Genomic DNA, 20,506 nt, shown 5'->3' on the forward strand with positions numbered 1-20,506 from the left:
AGATTCAGAGGGTTTATGGGTATTGATTGTTGAGTGGTTGGTATGTTTTAATGTATATTTGTAATTCTTTACAATTAGTAGATCTTATTTCTCATCCATAGACGTAAATCAATTGGATCAAATTACGCTAAATTATTGTCTCTTATGTGTTTGATTCATTGTTTGATTATACTTTTATTAGTGTAATTGGATTAAGATTTTTTAGCCTAACATGATTATCAAGTGCCCTAAGGGTAATTTTTAAAGTTAGCTAAAATTTTATTTATGGTTATATTCATTTTTTTTATATATAAAAAGTCAGAGTTTGAAAATAAAAAAATGAATTGCAAACATTAATATTGAAAATTTAAATATATTGAATATTATTTTTTAAATTTTATGTGTATAATAAATATAAATAGATTATTAAATCTAATTATCAATTTATGAAAATATTATATGAAATCATAAAACAATGTAAAATGAATTTTTATACTGAGATTATTTGATCCCTCTTCTATTGAGAATAATTAACAGCTATAAATTTCAATTCCTTTTATTAAATATTTTTTTTTATGGTTCAAAATAATGAGTGAGTTCTCGTAATTTTATAATTGAAAACAATGAGTGAGTTGGGATGAATGGGTGTTGTTCGGAAAATATTATGATTATTTTATTCCTATAAGCAAGGATGCAACAAGAACCTAATGATATTAAGAACATATTGGTAAGAAAAAAAATCAGGAATATTTGAAGATAATATAAAATATTTTGAATAAACAAATATTGATTAAACCCAAATCAATGCATAGCAGACATTAACTATAGTAACAGCTAAGAAAGCAAGCCCTTAACTGTAGCAACAGCTGAGAAAGCGAGCCCTCAACTAAGGTCAGTGGTTAATGCGACAGCGTGTTCAGATAGACTCTTACAATTCTTCCATTTTTTTAATTGGAATTTTCCCATATTCAAACAAGCATGACCTAAGCAATTCGACATTGAAGCATCTTCTTCGGTTGTCTATATTTTTTAAATTCTACAAACGTGTTTGATTTTTAAAATTTTTAATTTATACTCGAAGTTAATTTTGGTTTTTGGATGAAGTTAATAATTAATTTTTTTTTCAAATAATACTAATGTGTAGTAATAAATATATAATGAGATTTTTTTATATTTTAACTTTTCTTTTCAATAATTTAATGAGAAAAAAAGCAACAAAGTCAAGTTTGTTGCTGTTTTTTCTCCCTTCTTGGAGAAGTAGATTTGTTATGCTTCTTTGAGATTTTGTGATTTTTTTTCAAATTTTGCAAATCAACGAGTGTCTCTTAAAATTATCTAAAGTATTATTTATTCTAATATTTATATATATTTTTATGAATATATATAATAAATGCAATAATTAATAGTTAATATGATGAATTTCAACATACTTAGAGAATACATTACCTAATATAATAACAAAAAAATATTTTTCAAAATCTATTTTTCAATTACTAAAAAAAAAATAATCTATCATAACATGACAGTTTAAAAATTCGATCACTAAATGTTAAAATCAAGAGTCATCATTAATATTTTTGTTGAGAAGTGATTACTAACCAAATTAAAACTACTCTTTTTAAAGAATCTTAAGTTAAAATTTCGTAAAAAAATTATATCTTAATTTATATTACAAAATTAAGTTTGATAATACGATAACGTATGAAAGAAAGATGTAGTATTTCATAGTCATTTGAAGATAGTATCAATTAAATTTATAAGATTTTAAAATGATTTTGTTTAAATAAATTTATTATTATTATTATTATTTTTTATTATTTGAATATAAAAGGTTTTATAAATTATTTTAAATACTTTTGATATAACTTAAAAACTTTTCTAACATAAAGAATTTTCAAAAAAATTGCTTATTTCCAAAACTTCGCATCTTCATTGTCAACCCTCTGAACACCAATTTGACATTTATTTTGCGAAAAATGGCCTTAAATTGCCTAGACCGGCACTGAAAGTTTGCGTTGAATTTTTTTTTTTTTTTTTGGTTTCCTTAGTGCTGCTTCTCCCCTTCGAGGGGCTGTGTTGTTTTTTCTACGTGCTTTGAATCCTCGGTTCTTTTGTTGCTTGACAGATTTGAAATAGGGGTTTAGCTGCAAATTTTTTTGGCAATCTCGATAATGTCTTTTTTTCTTTGGTTCTGCTTGGGTGTTTTTTTTTGCATGTTGGTGCTAGTGTTGTGATGGCACTGTTCGGTGGTAGGTAGGGACTTGGCAGTGAGGCGGTTATTCTCCGTTTTTTGTTTTTTTTAATAACTGCATAGTAATCAAATTTCAGATTTTTTGACATCAAACTTTGGCTCTGCCGAAATTGTGGATTAAAATTCTATTTAGATAAACAATAAAATTAATTATATTAAGATTAAAAATAAAAATAAAAATAAAAATAATATAATTAATCTTTTAATCTAATTTTTATTTTTATAATTATATTAAAAAAATAATTTATTAAAAATTACTTTATTTTTAATTCAATTTTAATACATGATAATTAAAATGTTTTAAGAAAAAATGTAAAATTTCTTTGAATAAACACCTTATTCAACCCCTTCAAATTATACGTTTCCTTTTATAAATGCATTATTTGATAGATATCTTTCAGAAATTTTACAAAAGCAAATAAGATATTTTTCAACAAACATTTTATTTGATTTTTTTCAACATATTTACAAAGCCCATTCAAATAAATTGTTGTTTTTTACTAAAGTCTTCGATAGATAGATGATCTTTCAAAATCTTAATAAATTCAAATAAGGCATTTTTTATGAATAAACATCTATTTAATATTTTTTTTCAAAATATTTATAAAAACAAATAAGGCGTTCAGTTTTTCCAAACGTCATAATTGATTTTCTTATATTTTAATATAGTAATTACGACTTGATATCTAGTTAAACGTTATAATTGGGTATGTTTAATTAAAAAAATTAAAAACTTTATTTTTTTATTGCTAAAAGCATCATTTGTTATTTAGATTTTTTTTATTAAAATAAAATAAAATGTTGCTTATAACTTGTCAAAAATATTACGGTAATTATATATGAATTAATAAATTAAATTTTTTTAATCAAAAAGTGCATTTGATTATGAAATATATTGAAAATCAAACAAAACTTCAAATATAAAACTTTTTTTTATATTACATTTTTTTTATGATTCCACAAATCATATTGCCTCTAAAATTATTGGAATGAGAGAGAAATGTGCCACTATCAACAATGATAATGATTATTAATTGCATTAGTAAGTTAAGAATTAAATTAAAAAAAAATTGTATTTTGATGACCTTAGTTTTTTAAATTACATTTTCATCCTCTATGTTTATAAAGTTTAGAATTCCATAATCACCCGTTGTTATAATGATTAATTTGTGGGGTCCTTTTTCTTTTTTAAAAAAATTATTCATGAATCGAACTGTAACAAATTCGGCTGATTTTTTGTTATTTTATTTAAAGTTTCATCTAATCCGATTGAATTTAATTAGATCCCATACTATTTAAAAAATATTAAAAAAATTACTTTTTATAATCATATTTTAATATTTTACAATTAAAATTTAATATTTTTTACTAATTAAATAATATTATAGCCTATATAGGACCAAACTTATAAATTCTTGTTCAAAACCGGTCAGATTCCTAGGCATAGGCTTGGCATTGAAGGCAGATTTTCTCATTACACTAAAGTTGCTGCAATAAGAGTGAAATGTGCCACTATCAAAAATGATAATGACTATTAATTGCATTAATAAGTTGCAAATTAAATTTTAAAATTTCCGATTTTGAAACAAACTCGGTTGATTTTTTAAAAATCCTATTCAAGGTTTCATCCCGTCCGGTTGAATTTGAATAGATCTCATACTACTTAAAAATATTAAAATATTTTTTATAATCATAGTTTAATATTTTGAAAGTAAATATTTTTTACTAATTAAATAATATTTTAGTTTGGATAGAGCCAAGCTTGGAAATTTCTTTCCAAGGCTTGGCTTTAGCGGGCAGACTCACGGATAGATCTACTTTCGAGTGAATAATTTATATTTTCTTACAGATGACAATTGTTGCAGACCAAAAGAAAATAAAAGGGTCAAAAATAAAATATCATTTTGAAGAAAAATAGCAAATAAATTTAAAAGGGTGAAAGTAATTAGTACGACACATTTAATTTTCTTTTATTCTATGTCAATTGCCAAGAAGAAAAAAATTTCCTTGAACCAAAAATGAAAAAGCACGCCCAAAGTCATTAACACACGGCAAGTGATGTATTAAACTTTTACATATTAACTTGATGACCAAAATATATATAATTAAGATTTGGAAACGAAGGTATATAGCAAAGATTTTATAAATTTAAGTGATCATTAATATAATTAATCGTATTCTGAAGTATTGTGAAGTCTAGTCTTTTGCTTAGGAAATAAATTAATCTCTTGTCTGCCAATATTGAAAAAAATAAAAATCAAAGATTTTAAAGCATGATCAGCATCAGGGAGAGCAGAAAGTCTGTATCATATGTTTTGTAACCCAAGAAAACTTTCATTGTTTCAAACTAAATTCTTCAAGCATAGTCTAAGATTTCGGTCTTGTTTTGTTTTGTTTTGTTTTTTTTTTTTAATTTCTTTGAAATTGTCCTAGCACCCTTTGTGTTGCATTGATTTCATACTTGAGGATGGGGGGTTTGAGCAGTTGTTTGTCAATTTGCTTCTCATTCTGTTTTTTATTGCCTCATGAGTTATGGGTCTCAAACGAATGCATGCCCAAGACTACAAAAATTCTTCTCTATTTTCTTATCACTCTTGTTTTCAATTTATTTTATACAGTAGCATGTTTATTTGGAAAGCATTACACTTTCCATTTTTTTTAACAACAATCATGCATGCAATTTGCTTAATCAAAACGAAAAATTATGTAAAAATTTACCAGTTATAACTATGAATTCCATTCAAAATTTAAATAGACTTTATGCTAATTATAAATTGTGGTTTGTGCTTTTGGCGGTTTGATAGTTGTACTCTACGTCGGTCTGTTGACAAAAAGATGTGATTGAAAATTCTTGCTTGGGGTGTGGAATCATTCCTGGATATTGATTTTCTGGTCTTTTTGGTGTGTCTTTAGATCTTGGTCATGTATTTATTTTCTAATTGGTTTTAAGGTGTGATGATGTATCTCTTTCGGTATCTTTATTTCTCATTCATGCGCAATTATATTTTTTTCTACTAGCTTTCGGCTAATTATGTAACATTTAGATTGCATTGTGACTAGTTAATCCTAATGCAATAACTATAAGTGACATACTCCTTTTTTTTTTTTTTTTTTTACATTTGATATTGATTTAAACGCTAATTTTGAATTAATTAATCACTTTTTTGTCCATAAAACTCACCATGGAAATTTTATCTTTGAATAATATATAAATACCTGTTTAAACCGGGGATCATGTAAATCAAAGAATTTCATTTTGTAGAGCAGAGACCTGTGAATCACCTATAGTGCGTATGAATCCAAATTTAATGTCATAGAACAACTCAGATGAGCTTAGAGAGTGTCATTATCTTGAAGAGGATTTGGGTCCAAAATTGAAATCTTGATTGTCCCCTACCTACCATATGTACCCAAAAGAAATTAATTGTATAGAGCCAGTCAACAGTCAACACATAGACCCTGGAAAAACCTTTTTTTTTTTTGCCTCTATTTCTTTAATATTGGCTGATTATAACTGAAATTCAATTAAGCATTCAAAGTCAAGACTTATCAAAGTCCAATTGAGTGATGTCAATTCTTTTATCATCAACATCTTAATATTATTGCTTTTTTTTTTTTTATAAATGGATTACCAAATTATAATAAGCTGTTTTTTTTTTTTTTTTTTTTTCTGTTCTGTTATTTCTTACACAGGCTAATATTTATGAAATATTACCTATATAAGTTGTTCAAAACTTTTCAAATAAACAAATTTATATATATATATATATTTAAAACTGTTAAACATTGAATCATAATCATTAAAATAATTAAATAAATTACATTTTATTGGTCCAAATAAACACCAATCGTTGAATAAAAGTTGTTTTTAAGCATTTTTTAGCACAAATATCCGAGGGATAACTTTTGTCTACAGCAAAATATCCAAACGTTTGACAAATACTTATCAACAAAAATTTCAGCGATTCTAGTAGATCAACAGCCTTTTGTTCACGCCATGGAAAACCTAGAATCTCATCCAATTAAGCTGTTACAATTTCCTTGAGCCCTTTGACATGGTCTGCCTCATTGATTATCACATACAAATAAAATTTTGCTTGCCTTCTCCCTTCCTGTGGGTAAAAATATATATTTATTTATTTATAGAAGGTTAAGCCTAGAATTTTCTATTCAAATGCATTTTTACCTTTTTGCTTTCGAAACACAAAGTAAATACTAAAAACGTCAATTAAAAAAACTTAAAATTTTTTATATTTACCAATACATTAATTATAATTTTTTAGCTGCTTTTATATATGAAAATGTTGCCCTTTTGATGGAATAGACGTTTTAAAATCAACAACGGCTGCAAGTACATCTTACATCACCATTATGTATAGTATAATATCATATGGTAGAATTCAAGAATTAATTTAGGTTCATACACTCATTTTTAAAAAAATATTATTTTATTAATTTTAATTTTGAAATTTTAACACTTGTAATACTTTTTTTATTCTACCTTGAAACTTCTATAAAAAAAAAATCATAGAGCAATTCAAATAATATTAAGGGTATAAAATCTTTACAAGAAAAAAAGCGCCCTACCAATAGTAGTCCTTTTGCGATATACAATTAATCAATAACCTCAACCATCTAGTAGTGTTTTAATAAATCTTAAAACCTTTTTTTCTTCCTTTATATTTCAAGTCAACATCTTGTTCTTGAATTCAACATCCTTACATTATATTGACTTCAACGTTTGATCGTACTTTATTTTTGACAATTTTATGAATCCTATTTTCTTCAATTTTTTTTATTAATTTATAATTCAATGATATTCTTGCGGTTTTTCGAAGTCTTTATTCCTGTCCTCTCTTTTTTTTTTTTCCCCTCCAATTATACAACAAAAGTAATTTCCTGTCCCATGTGTGGAAATTTTTTCCATTCAGCTGATGTTGCCCTTTGGTTGTAAGCTGTAGCATGAGGTCGAAATTTCAAACGGAGAACATTGAGTTTTCTAAGAAAATATTGCATGGAATAAAATAAAACGGTAAGAAAATGAAAAGTTTAAAATATGTAGAAAAGTCAAAGGATTTTTTTTCCTTTATGCTTTCTGATAAAGATAATTTAATTGTTATTTGGGCTTAATTTAAGTAGCAAAGGCGTAATGAAATTGGGATAGAGGTGTTAAATTTCAGTTCTTTGTATTTGTTTGTAAAACATTAATATCTATGAAAGAAATAATGGAAAGCAATAGCAAGATTTTTCTTTGTTTTTAATTTCTTGACGGCTTGACCGGGGGTAATAAAATAAAATTTTTAGAAAGTTAAAAAGAAGAAATTGGTTTTACGTATTGGACGGAATAACAAGGATTTTTTAGTTCAAAGCGAAAAAAAAATTCAAATAAAAATTTAATAATCATTCAAATTTTTATTATTTTTATTATAATCAATTCAGCATATCAATTGTATTATTATTAGATAAAAATTAATTAACTGTCAATGCTCATTTTTATTTAATTCAAAACTCAATTGAAATAAAAATAAATGTTTAAGTAGTTTGATTGGGTAAAATATATATATATATATATATATATAAAGTTCAATTGATCTGAAATAAGAAATTTTGGTATTTGATTAATTACAATAAAATATCATAAATTTAAATGATTATTAAATTTTTATTTGAGAGTTTTTTTTAACATTTTATCATTTTTTTTGCACATAAAAGATCGTAGCTTTAAAGTATTGTAAGTGTTGGAATTAAAATCTTAAATTTGTTAAATATCATTTAGACTCAATTGATTGATACATAATTCATTGAGTTTTTAAACAGGGGTTGAATCCACTTGCCCAAATCAAAACACTGCCCTGTTTTATTTTGGTAAGAAAATTATATATGTTACTGTAAATGCTACATTATTGATTTTTAATACTACATATATTTTGAATATTGTTGCTAATAATCGGAAAAATAGTTGTGATCTCAATTACAAATAAGAAGCTGATGAATTACAACTTTTGGTTCAAAAATATAGAAAGAAGAGATGACAGAGGCTACCCTAAATCATCATCTTTTTATTGTCACAAACAAAACACTTGTGCTAAATATAAGAGGGAGTAATAGATGTGCCAGAATCAATATCACGGAGAATAGAGTAGAATATGTTTTCTATTTCAAGCCGAGTTGGGTTTTGCAAACTCAAGGGACTTCTTGCCATCATGTGCATTTCCGAAAAAGCTGTTCATGTAATCTGAAAAAACAAACTCTCTATATCGAGCCACTCCATCTTTCTCGACCACCTGAGGCAATGGTGCAATCTTTTGTGTTGCTTGTGGGCTCGTAAATATTGGTATTGACACTCTGGATTTTGTGCTTGTGGTGCGAACTCTATGTTCTGCACTTTTGTACCTTCCATTACTTAATATCTGAATAAAACAAATTAAAAACACAATTATTAGTATTTTTTTTTCAATCTTCCATTTGTTCAAATTCTTATGCTATATATAGTGTGATTAATTTTCCAATGAAATGAAACCAGTGTCGATAGAAACTTTGATTTGAACCTGTAACATATCACCAATGTTGATGACCAAGGCACCAGGAACAGGAGGAATCTCGACCCACTCTCCTTTCTCTTCCATGTCTACATCTTCTGGGACTTTTACGTACAAACCACCAATCCCATCTTGTAATAAGATTGTGAGAGTACCCATGTCAGAATGGCGTCCTACACCAACTGTGAGCTCAGGATTAGGACATGTTGGATAATAGTTCATATTAACCATCTTCTTTCCAATGAATGCATCAATCTTTGAGTCATCCAGTTCCACTCCAAGATTTCCCATCAAAGCTTCAAGCAATTTCCTCACCATATCAAGTGATGTGTTCAAGTATTGAAGAGCAACATCCCTACAAAGAGGATATTGATATTTATATGAATATGAAACTCTATAAATCCGGTTAGGGAATAGCAAGGAAAAGAAGAATAGATAGCACAAACATTACCTGCACTCTACAGGCCAATGTTGAAGAGCGTCAGCATCATTAGTGTAGGCCATGCTAATATAGTCTTTCCATTCCAGTGCTTTCTCTTTTTCTGGGACAAAGCTCGTACCATACTTCACTAACGGGGTTGGACTCACTTCTTTGCGATAAACTGCCTTCCTTTCAGCGGGCAGACCAAAGAAGTTATGGGCGGTCTCTTTAAGGGACTCCAGTAGTTCGACGGGTACTCCATGGTTCACAACTTGGAAGAAGCCGAGAGTCTCAGCGGCTCTAACAATCTCCTTGACTACTTCATCATGGTCGGGGCCATCAAGCCTCGACAAATCAACTGGCGGCATCTCACATTTGGTTGCATTTTTCTTATCAATCTGCTCGGCTGGTGGTTGAATGTAAGCCTGGGGCACCTTTGATATGCCAGAGTCCACCATTCCCTTCACGCCGTTTCCCTCTTGGACGATAAAGTTGAAAAGTGAGCTGCTATTATCGAAACTTGGAGCCATTTGGGTCTGTTGTATATTTCTTTTGTATGTTGAGAAGTTTTATTGATAAGAGGCTGTGTGGTGCTTCAACCAAAGGGAAGGAGGCTATTTATAGTGCATGGATGGTTCATCATCAAATATTAAAATTTTAGTTTCCTGCTGACCTTTATGGCGAATGGCTCTGAATTTTTCAGCAAGACAAGGTATTGCGCGTTTAAAGATTGACAATTATCACTTTTGGTGAAGAAATTTAGCATTCTATAAAAAAAATCAAGGAAGCTGCCATAATCTAGAACGGGTTCTCTCCATCTGACCAAAAACATAAGCAAAATGCCAAAATGGAAAGGAAAATTTCTTAAAACTTTCCATTGCACATTAATTTTTTTAAGAGGAATAATGATAGAATACATTTTCTCCATGGAATTAGAGATGAGAGTAATTAGAAAATTGTTCTCTCAAGATATTACGTCATATTCATAAGTAAATATTCTCAAATTTTAACTAGAGTTTTTGACAGGTGGGTGTATTCAAGATATTTGGCTCTTTTTGACTGATGTTTTTATTTTTTACAAATGAGTTAATTAGATAATTGTTATATATCCATTTTTTTCATCTTGTATATTTGGGTTCTAACTGGAATGTTTATTCAAGATCGTGCAGTTCTATCAATAAAGAGTTTCAAATCCAAAATTCAATTCCGGGTGATGAAAGTGATGGATTTCATGCAATTTTCATCCAAATTACGCTGACGATTACAATAATATTAACAGGACTTTCGAAGGGTATTGATTTTGTACTTAAAAAATAATCTATTTTATTAAATTGAAACACAATATAGCAGCATATATAAAATATATTAATTATATTTAAAATACAACTAAATTTAATTATTTATTTCATATGCATAATAATATAATAATAAGAAGAAGAAGAATGGAAGTTTTGACATAATTTTGTTTGAATTAATCCACAAAAATTGAGATGCATGTTGTAAGAAGATAATAGTCAACAAATTCCACAAGTTGCTTTTCCATTTAGGAAAATTTTCTGGTTGAGACAAAGGTTCGATCTCCATCTTTTCAGACAACTTTATTTTTTATTGTTTTTGGAAATCTAAGTATCGATGTCATTTGTGGAAAGTTCGTTCCGATAATTGATAGTGTTCTCCAAGCAACGCAATGTAATAATTTCATTGCAAGTTATAGACTTGAAAAATTAATAAGTTGAATTCATAATTTGGATATGGCGTTGTTTCTTTTATTCCCATTTATTGTCCCTTCATGACTTCTACTAAAACCCCAAGCTAGTCTGATCTCTGTTTTGGAGCCTAATAGGTTCATTTTGAAAAAATATATATATATATATATTAAAATATTAAATTTTGAATATGTTTAAATATATTTTATAATTAAAATTATATAAAAATATAATTTTTAAAAATCTTATTCAAAGTTGGGCATCTAAGTTTTTAACCCCGAAATAGTTTCCATAATGATCGAACCTTGATTGCTTTCCATTCTGTCTAACTGATGAGTTTCCCATTCCTACCAAATTAATCTAATTCATTAAGTGCCCATCACTGAAGAAAAAGGCCAAAGACCATTCTTTGCCTTAATTATCTTCGAGGTAAGCCAAAGTCCTGGAAATGAGGAGAAACGGAAAAAGGGCGGGAGAGAAAGAAAAAAGAAAAAGGAAAAAGGTAAAAAAGTACAAAAAAGTTTTGTCGAATTTATTTGATTGACCATTTTTCGGTATATTGAATTTTGATCATTTACAATTTGATACAAAGAAATTATAAGAAAATATCAAATTAAAATTTAATATGGATTAATCGTAAAATGAGGAATTAATTGATGGAATAACTGTTTGCTTTAAATTTTACGAATGAATTAATAGTTTATTGCCACAATCTTAATCATAAAAATAAAAACCAAATAGAACTAATTGATTTAGTGTTGAGATATGGAGATTTTAATTTTTTTTTTTTTTACACAAATATTTAAGGTGAGAGAAGACTTTCCTCATTCAGAATCAAAACAAACCATAGGCATTAAAAAAAAAAAAAACCTTACATTAAATTTATAGATAAAAAAAATTGCTCACAAAAACCAGCTTTTTAATCATTTAGATAAACGACCTCATTGATAGCAAAATCAACAATCGAAGTATTTCGCCGACTATTTCTTGAATTAATTGATGTGTTATAAGAGTTAATATTTGTAGGTTGAGGATTTAAAAGAGTTTAGGCATATAATATTTTCTTCAATAAGATACATAATAAAGTGAAGGTTTAAGAATAAATTAGAAACTTAAAAAAAAATAAAAATAAAAGTATATCTATCCACAGACAGAATTGGTAGCTTGATTGATTTAAATTAAGTTTTGGACATTATTATCTGAGTTCAAATCTAGTCCAAATTAAAATATTATTGAATAAATAAAATAATTTTATTTAATTACAATTCTAAATAAATATTTAAAAATATTAAAATCTTCGTATTATATATTTTAAAAAAACTGGGCCTACGTACTTGAAAAATTTTATTATTCCATATATATTAATATAGACAAGAAAAGTTCATTTTAATAATTTTGCTGGACTATGTCCTTGATGGTGATGACAAAATTCTGGCAAACTTTCGTAAAATATAGATTACGAAAAGATATTTTTGTCCATTAAGTGAAATTTAGTATTTCTTCACCAAGAATAGTATTTCTTCATTTTTATTTTCTTTGTCTATTTGTTTTAGGAAGTCTCAATTTGTCACTACTTTTTCAAAAGTAAACAACATATGTGATTGAATTTTCAATTGTACCCTTTTTGGTTTACCATCATTAGTATTGCGCAAAATACAAGAAAACAACAAAGGGTACAAATGAAATTTAATCTCTTTATTTGAATGAAAAATAATAAAATAATAAATTTCTTAAATTTTCTGTAAATTGTTAGAGGACAATTTTTAAGCGATGGAGGGAGTAATATATATTATCATTAATGAAATAATATGTGTATTCATTAAAAGTTGTCTTATAAAATGACTTTTTACTTAATAGAAATGACATGTGTTTTCATTCATTACTAGTAATTCCTCTCACCTTATGTTAGAAGCAAACTTGATCAAGGATTCAAGTTTGAAATCTCAATGAAAATTTAGGAGAATTTTAATATAAATTTTAGACTCGTTAATCGGTTTGAGTTTGAATTTTAGGTTTATTTAGAAAATGAGTTGAGCTTTGGACATGATATTTAAAATCTAAATTTGACCTAACCCAATTTGAATAATTTTTAAATATTTTTATATTTATAATTATATTACATAAAAATAAATATGTAATTAAATAATATATGTGTTTATATTAATACTATATACCTATTTGTATCAATCCCATCCAAATATCCAATTAAATTTACAAAATCATTTTATAAAATTTTATTTTATTGAATATTTGTTTTTCGTAATTAATATTTATTATAAAAAGTTAATTTTATTTTTTTTAAATTGAAAAATGGATTAGTTTGGATGAGCCTGAATAACTCATTTTAAAACATAGGCCAAGTTTAGACAATAAAATTAGATTCATATTTCAAAACGGGCTAGAACAAACCTAAAGTTTGTTAATATTAAGCTCGACTTAGCCCAAATCCATCCTCAAATCTCATGTCAAGGAATTATAAGAAAAATAAATTTTTTTTTATTTTTTCTATTTGTTGTAAAATAATAAATATTAACTATTAAATTATTTAAAAACTTTTTAATAGTAATTGTATGCATCCATTTCATTTTGAGATTTATTTTTGATTTTTTCAATAAAAGTATAATTGATGTATTTATATTCTCTCAATTATTTTAATTATTAAAATCATAATATTTTTGATAAAATTTATTATTATATATTTTTAATCATACAAAAAAGTATTATGTTATATTTCTATTATTATTTTTTTCATCATTGGAAAATTGTCAAATGATTATTTTATTATTAATTTTATTTTTTTAATAATTAAAGTAACATGTAAATTAAAAAAATTTTATGTAAATAAAAGTTAAAAAAGTATTTCAAAGGGATTGAAAATGTTGTAAAAATGAAATAAAATGAATTGTTTATCATTTGGATTAGGCTTTATTACTTAGAATGGGTCAAGGTGGATTATATTTTTGATAGGCTTGTTTACTTAAAACGGGCCAAGATCCACCTACCATCTTATTTTGAGTTTAATCTACTCCATTCTCATTTAACTAAATATCTAACAAAACCCGAAAAAGTCTAAAAATATCTAGAATCTGACAATCTAAACCCTTCAATCCCTTCTCTTTTTTTCTCTATGATCTTTTATGTCTACCTTTTGACTAACACCTTATTTTCCACAGATTATTTTACCTTAAAGAGGCCTTCTCTACAAAAATATCCCAAAAACCTAACCATAACCATCATCGTCGCTATCATCCCTGTTAAGAGGTGGATCACTCTTTACTCGGGTTTTCTTTTTCCTTTTTGATTTTTGTTTGATTGGATGTTCTTTGATTGTTGGTTGATTGATGGATGGCTTATGTTTTTAGCATTTTTTTATTGATTTTTTAAAATATTTTTATAGTTTGAAAGAAAGTGATCTCGGTTTTATGTCTTCGGTATTTATTTTTGGTCATTTGTTGTTGGTTTTATCTATGGTGCTTTTTTTTTTTTTTTCATTTTTTTTCTTTTGAAAAACATGGTTATTTGAAAAAAATTCTTAAATTTGAAATATAAAAGAAGACTGAAATTTATAAATTTGTTTCAAATTTATGCTCTTATTTTGGATGTTCTTTTATTTTGTTTTTGTATTTTTTGTATTTTTACTTTTAATATACAGTTATACATCTTTGACTTTAGTTTCGAGAAAATTTAACTTTTCAAATCTATTTGCATAAGACTGATCTTTGTGTTTTTATCGTTGTGCTAATGACTCTTTTTTTTTTTTTGTGCTATGATTTTGGTTGGTTTTTTTCTTCTTGCGCTATTGATATGTGATTAAGGATAAAATAATTTTTTTCAAGAATGTGTCAAATGACTAATCTCTTACAGATACTTGTCATATATAAAATATAAGTATAGATGTAAATATAAAAATTCTTTTTTTTACATAACCATTTTCACTATTTTACTGAGATTTATTTTTGGCTTAATCCTATAAGCATATTAAATTTTTTAAAATATGTTTTTCATAGCTTAAAACCATTTTACTTTCTTGATCTTATTGTTTATCTGTCATTCTCTAATTTTTTTTCTAAAGTAAATAATGTGTCTTGAGTTGTGAACTTTAGAGCAAGATTTTATAGCATGCGAAGAACCGGTGGATCAAATAAGCCTTTTTTTTTTATTATTATTTATAAAATCTTGTCATCCGGACTTGAATTTTAGATACGAATAAACATTCTAGAACCAATAGCTATCGATTTTCCCCATTTCTTTTGGTCAGAATTGGCGGTAGCTGAAAATCCATTTCCTTAAGTTTCTTCCAATGTTTACGTAAACAAGTAAATGAAATCAAAGATGAAAAACTATAAATGATCATATTTAAACGCCCAAAAACTTTTCTTGCTGAAACGTTCAAACCCACTCATCATCGATGTCAAATGATAATTATTATTTTATTATTATTATTATTATTATTTTTACAAAGAAAAACAAGGAAGACTTCTAAATTTAAATTTAACAAAAACAGCTTAGGAATCTTTAATTTGAATTTTTGAGATTGTATAAGAAGGGAATATTATTCGATATTGTATAATCCAAGTTTGATTAATTGATCTCCATATTTGTAGACCAACAACAAATGTAAAGAAATAAAAACGACCAAAAGTTTGGTTTGAATTTCTTTTTTTGACCCCGAAAATATAAGAAATAAGAGATCCATAGACTAAAGAAGTAAAGAATTTCTTGGATATTCTATTATGAATGTAATATATAGTCATCTGGGTTTTTGTACCTATTGATTATTGACCAGTACATATAAGGAAATTAGGTATAAATTGGTTAATTTTGTTAATTTACTTTGAAATTTTTTTTTTTAAAATATGTTCAACAACAGAACTAAAAATTATTTTTGAATAATTAAATGTAATTTTTTTTAACAAAATTCATGATTTAATTTTTATATAGGACAATTATATTAGAATGGTTGTTAAATTTAGTTTAGCATTCATATTTAAACAATTTTGCCTTGGTTTTCTTTGGGATCATCTCGATTTTATAACTAAAATTAGTCATGAGCTTTGTATCCAAATTTCACGTACTGAAATGGTGTCTAATGTTTGTAAAATATGATTAAAATATTTGAAGTGCTCTATACCATTGAAAAGTCATTGTTTTTAACAAAAAAGAAAAAAAAAAGAGAAAAGTCTTGTCAATACTTCGTTTGAATTGCGATTTCCTGCATGTAGAGAGAGTTCGTATTCACACAAGGCAGCGCAGGGCTTGAATTTTAGATTTAATAATATTTTTGTTTATTGTAGTAATAATAGTAATAATATTTTAGTCAGAATTGTGGATTTGCCATTCTAGAAATATTGTGGAAGCTGAAATTCGAATTCCTTGGTTTTATAAATTATTAAATATCTTTAAATGTTTTTGTAAATACCAAGAACCTTGTCTTCGGAAGAAGTATAAACCATCGATGCACTATAAATAGAGCCCATCACTTGGTTTGATGAACCACACAACTTCATATCAATCAAACACTCTCGACAGACAAAAGAAATATTTAACAGCCTTTCTTACATTTATTTACACCCAAATGGCTCCAAGTTTTGATAATGGCAGCTCACTTTTCAACTTTGTCGTCCGAGATGGAAATGGCGTCAAAGGAATTGTGGACGCTGGCATCTCAAAGGTCCCCCAGGCTTACATTCAACCACCGGCCGAGCAGATTGATAAGAAAAATGCAAGCAAATGTGAGGTGCTACCGATTGATTTGTCGAGGCTTGATGGGCCTGACCATGATGAAGTTGCCAAGGAAATTGTTAGAGCAGCTGAGACTCTTGGCTTCTTCCAAGTTGTCAACCATGGAGTGCCTGTTGATCTACTAGAGTCACTTAAGGATGCTGCACATAACTTCTTCGGCCTGCCAGCTGAAAGAAAGGCTGTTTATCTTACAGAAGTGAGTCCAACTCCATTAGTGAAATATGGGACAAGCTTTGTTCCAGCGAAAGAGGAAGCATTGGAATGGAAAGACTATATCAGCATGGTATACACCAATGATGCAGAAGTTCTTCAGCATTGGCCTATAGAGTGCAGGTGGGCTTTTCCATTTTTTTTTTTTTTCGAAAGAAGCCAATTGACTAGTATTATTAGTACCATCAATTGATTCTTTTACCTTATTCTTCTTTTAGGGAAGTGGCACTTGAGTATTTAAAGACATCGCTTGACATGGTGAAGATATTACTTGAAGTTTTGATGGAAAACCTTGGAGTCAAACTAGATGACTCGAAGATTGATGCACTTATTGGCAGGAAGACCGTCAATATGAACTACTATCCAACATGTCCTAATCCAGAGCTCACAGTTGGTGTAGGGCGTCACTCTGATATGGGCACCCTCACCGTCTTGTTACAAGATGGGATTGGAGGTTTGTATGTTAAAGTTCCAGACGATGCAGATATTGATAACAAAGGAGAATGGGTAGAGATCCCACCTGTTCCTGGTGCTCTGGTCATCAATGTTGGCGATATGTTACAGGTTCAAATCAAAATTTGAATAAGGGTCTTTTTCTTTAACAAAAAATAATCATGCAAATACCATGTCTTTAATTCATTTATGTTTGTCTGCAGATATTAAGCAATGGAAAGTACAAAAGTGCAGAGCATAGAGTACGTACGACAAGCACAAAATCAAGGGTGTCAATACCAATATTTACAATTCCAAAACCAACAGAGAAGATTGGACCGCTGCCTCAAGTGGTACAGAAAGATGGAATTGCTCGTTATAGAGAGTTCGTTCTTGCAGATTACATGAACAACTTTTTTGGAAATCCACATGATGGCAAAAAGTCCCTTGATTTTGTAAGGATTTAATTTTACTTGATGGAGAATAATTTATATGTCTAAATTTAATTTTGATTTTAGTTTGTCTTTTTGCTGGTTCTTAACTTCTTATTTCATCTTATATTGAGTTTTGAAATAAAAGAAAATAAATGTACACAGACTCGTATCTCCATAAGAAATTATCTGGTTATTCATTTTCTAATAGAGAGTGTAAAATTTATTAACTTCTATCAATAAAATTCATGTTAATCATAAATTCATATTAAGCATTATGTTTTGCCTTTTCGTTTTACTTAAGGAATTTTTTTTTCTTTACCATAGGTCCACTTCGTCCATCCCCAAATTTAAACCAAAAGCTTCAATTAGAGCCTCAATTATCAATGTGTACGTTTGGAGACCTTAAAAAAATCTATTCGATTTACTAAGAAGTATTTTCTTTACAAAAAATCAATTACCATTGCACCCGAATATTTGGCTTAGTTGATTGATCCCCTACTATAAGAAAAGGTTCCAATTCCTCTTCTTCAATTAAAAAAATAAATAAATAAACATTATTTTTTTCTTTTTCTTTTCAATTTTAATTGAAATATATATCTAATTCTTCGAGTAGTAGATAAACTTGTCCAAAGATATGTTATCCTTCAGACCCATGCTTGGCCTGCTTTTGAGAGCCTGATTAAGATTTTTGAATCTAACCCAATCCAAAGTTATTATTTTATTAAATAAAGAATGCAATATATTAATATAAAAATATTTTTATTACTATAATAAGTCTCAATCCATGGGCAAGGCTTGGGTTTAAAAGTTATTATTTTATTAATAAAGAAAGAAAAAGTGACAAACGTCCTAGCAAGTCTTGAAAGTGAGACAGTCTTACAATTAAAAGATCACCCTAAAGAAAAATTAAAATTAAAATGTAGAAGTAATTAATTAATTAATTAATTAATTATATTTTATACATTCTTTGGGGGAATTAATGTCGGAGGGAATGCCAGCTTTCCGGAGTCCAAAATAGTTTGTGATGACTATTCTTTATCAATCCTTGGGCGACTCATGTTAATATTACAAAATTGAAGAGACCAAGAATCCTTCTATTTGACCATAGGCAGTCAGCTTGAAGAAATCAGTTGCTTGATTAATCCACCAACTTTGCATCAAACAGTGAATCAATCAAATTAGAATTGTAAATGTGTGAAACCGTAGTCTAATAGACAAGGAAAGAAGCTCAATTTTTTTTTTAATCGAGATTTGATACTTGTGGAAATGATGGAACTGAGGGTGGGTAAGAGGCAGTCCATCATTTAGCCCATTCCAAAGGTTAAATATATATTTTTTGTTTAATATATTTTATATTATTTTTCGTTAAATTAAAAAAATCAAAATTACATGATTCTCATTAATTAATTGATAAATATAGGTGTTTATGTAGTTGAGTCAGATTAGGCCCAATTAATCTTTTAAAAGCTTTCCCCAAGGTTTGAACTAATTTAGCGAGGTCAAGAGGTTCAAAGTTTTTAAAAATATTAAGATAACAAAAAATTATTAAAATTTCACAATTTTTATATTTTAAATATTTTTAAAACTAAAATTACATAAAGTATTATTATTAATAATTTATTGTTTATGATAGACTAAAACTCAAAAATCTCTATCAAAGATTTGATTCAAGAGTATACATCTACTGGACAGGTATATCAATAAATGACCAATAGCAAGTTTTAACTATATTAAATTTTATTAATTATTTTGGGTTTTGTTTCAACTACACAAAATTTATTTGTCCTCCTAAATAGTTTAAGTTAACCTATTACTTTTTTTTTTTTTTAAATGTTAACCTATTACTTAGGTAACAATTTAAAAAATATGCTTCTCCAACAATAAAAAAGGCACTATTTGAGGAATATTCTAAAATCTTAATCATGTAATTTTCAATTTCTTCTTCAAATAATTGAATTTATTTTATAGTTTAGTCTTTATGGATACTAAGTTATAATCTGTGCTTCGCTATGGGTCAATTGCAATAAGTTTTTTGTCACATAAATTACTCTAGATTATTTTATATTCAACAATGATAAAGAGATTGCAATAAAACTCAAAATTATTGTTAATTTTATAGTGAACAACAACAAATATTATTTAGTTTTTTACAATTGGAAAATCTATTAACAAAGTTTTAGGAAAATAGTATTAAGATTGTCTATGCATTTAGTTTGCCAAGTCATCATTATAAGAACATGGGAAACAAATACCACAAAATTCTCTCTATGTCACTTATAAGCAAGATAAGAAGCTTATCATTACAACCTCTAATACACTTCCGTTAAGAAAAGGAGGAAGGATTGAAAGATAAATTTTAAAAGCAAATAAGAATTTATTTCATACCTAAACTTTTCCTTCGTGAGAAATGAGTATTACCTTTTGGATTAGCTAAGATTTTGGTTGTATCCTGCATAAATAAAAGTAATATAGTAATAATCACAAAGTTAAGAAAACCAAAAAGCATAGCTTACAATTCTTTCATTGTACCTCCATGCAATATTCATTATTGGTTTGGATCAAATGGTTAAAGATTTCTAGATCTACCTATCAAGGACTAAAACTGCCATAATAAAACTCAAGATTTGTGTTTGTGTGAGTGACTAACAACTACAAGTTTGAGTTCATTGGAAACCAGAAAGAGGATACTCACGTCAAGATTGGTGTTAAACTGTAGACCAACAACTCCTTATTAACTGCAAATAACCAAAAAAGCTAAATTAAAAAAATAAAAAATGCAAATCAAACTTAAA

General features: G+C 27.3%; 2 protein-coding genes across 2 annotated transcripts; one reads left to right on the top strand and one right to left on the bottom strand.

Moving 5' to 3' along the window:
* Window positions 1-8,171: 8,171 nt before the first annotated feature.
* Window positions 8,172-9,969, bottom strand: LOC111276020 (scopoletin 8-hydroxylase-like). The gene is made up of 3 exons (XM_022861724.2): window positions 9,221-9,969; window positions 8,779-9,124; window positions 8,172-8,640 (listed from the first exon to the last, which is right to left on the bottom strand). Exons 1-3 carry the CDS (start codon window positions 9,718-9,720, stop codon window positions 8,389-8,391), a joined length of 1,098 nt encoding a protein of 365 aa, XP_022717459.1. The 5' UTR covers window positions 9,721-9,969; the 3' UTR covers window positions 8,172-8,388.
* A 6,283-nt stretch (window positions 9,970-16,252) lies between these two features.
* LOC149511602 (scopoletin 8-hydroxylase-like) lies at window positions 16,253-17,806 on the top strand. The gene is made up of 3 exons (XM_089754465.1): window positions 16,253-16,971; window positions 17,067-17,412; window positions 17,505-17,806. The coding sequence occupies exons 1-3, from the start codon at window positions 16,385-16,387 to the stop codon at window positions 17,745-17,747; spliced, it is 1,176 nt and encodes a 391-aa protein (XP_089610591.1). The 5' UTR covers window positions 16,253-16,384; the 3' UTR covers window positions 17,748-17,806.
* Window positions 17,807-20,506: the final 2,700 nt, after the last annotated feature.

The sequence above is a fragment of the Durio zibethinus genome, chromosome 25 (assembly GCF_047325235.1).
Source record: "Durio zibethinus cultivar Kanyao isolate XHJ-2024 chromosome 25, ASM4732523v1, whole genome shotgun sequence".
Taxonomy (NCBI): Eukaryota; Viridiplantae; Streptophyta; class Magnoliopsida; order Malvales; family Malvaceae; genus Durio; species Durio zibethinus.

Bases quoted from the DNA above. Each gene is read 5' to 3' on its own strand.
- LOC111276020 (XM_022861724.2), bottom strand. From the start codon at position 9,720: ATGGCTCCAAGTTTCGATAATAGCAGCTCACTTTTCAACTTTATCGTC. The intron at 9,125-9,220 runs GTAATGTTTGTG...TCCTCTTTGTAG, and splicing joins CATTGGCCTGTAGAGTGCAG to GGATGTTGCTCTTCAATACT. The intron at 8,641-8,778 runs GTTCAAATCAAA...TGTTTTATTCAG, and splicing joins ACATTGGTGATATGTTACAG to ATATTAAGTAATGGAAGGTA.
- LOC149511602 (XM_089754465.1), top strand. From the start codon at position 16,385: ATGAACCACACAACTTCATATCAATCAAACACTCTCGACAGACAAAAG. The intron at 16,972-17,066 runs GTGGGCTTTTCC...TTCTTCTTTTAG, and splicing joins CATTGGCCTATAGAGTGCAG to GGAAGTGGCACTTGAGTATT. The intron at 17,413-17,504 runs GTTCAAATCAAA...GTTTGTCTGCAG, and splicing joins ATGTTGGCGATATGTTACAG to ATATTAAGCAATGGAAAGTA.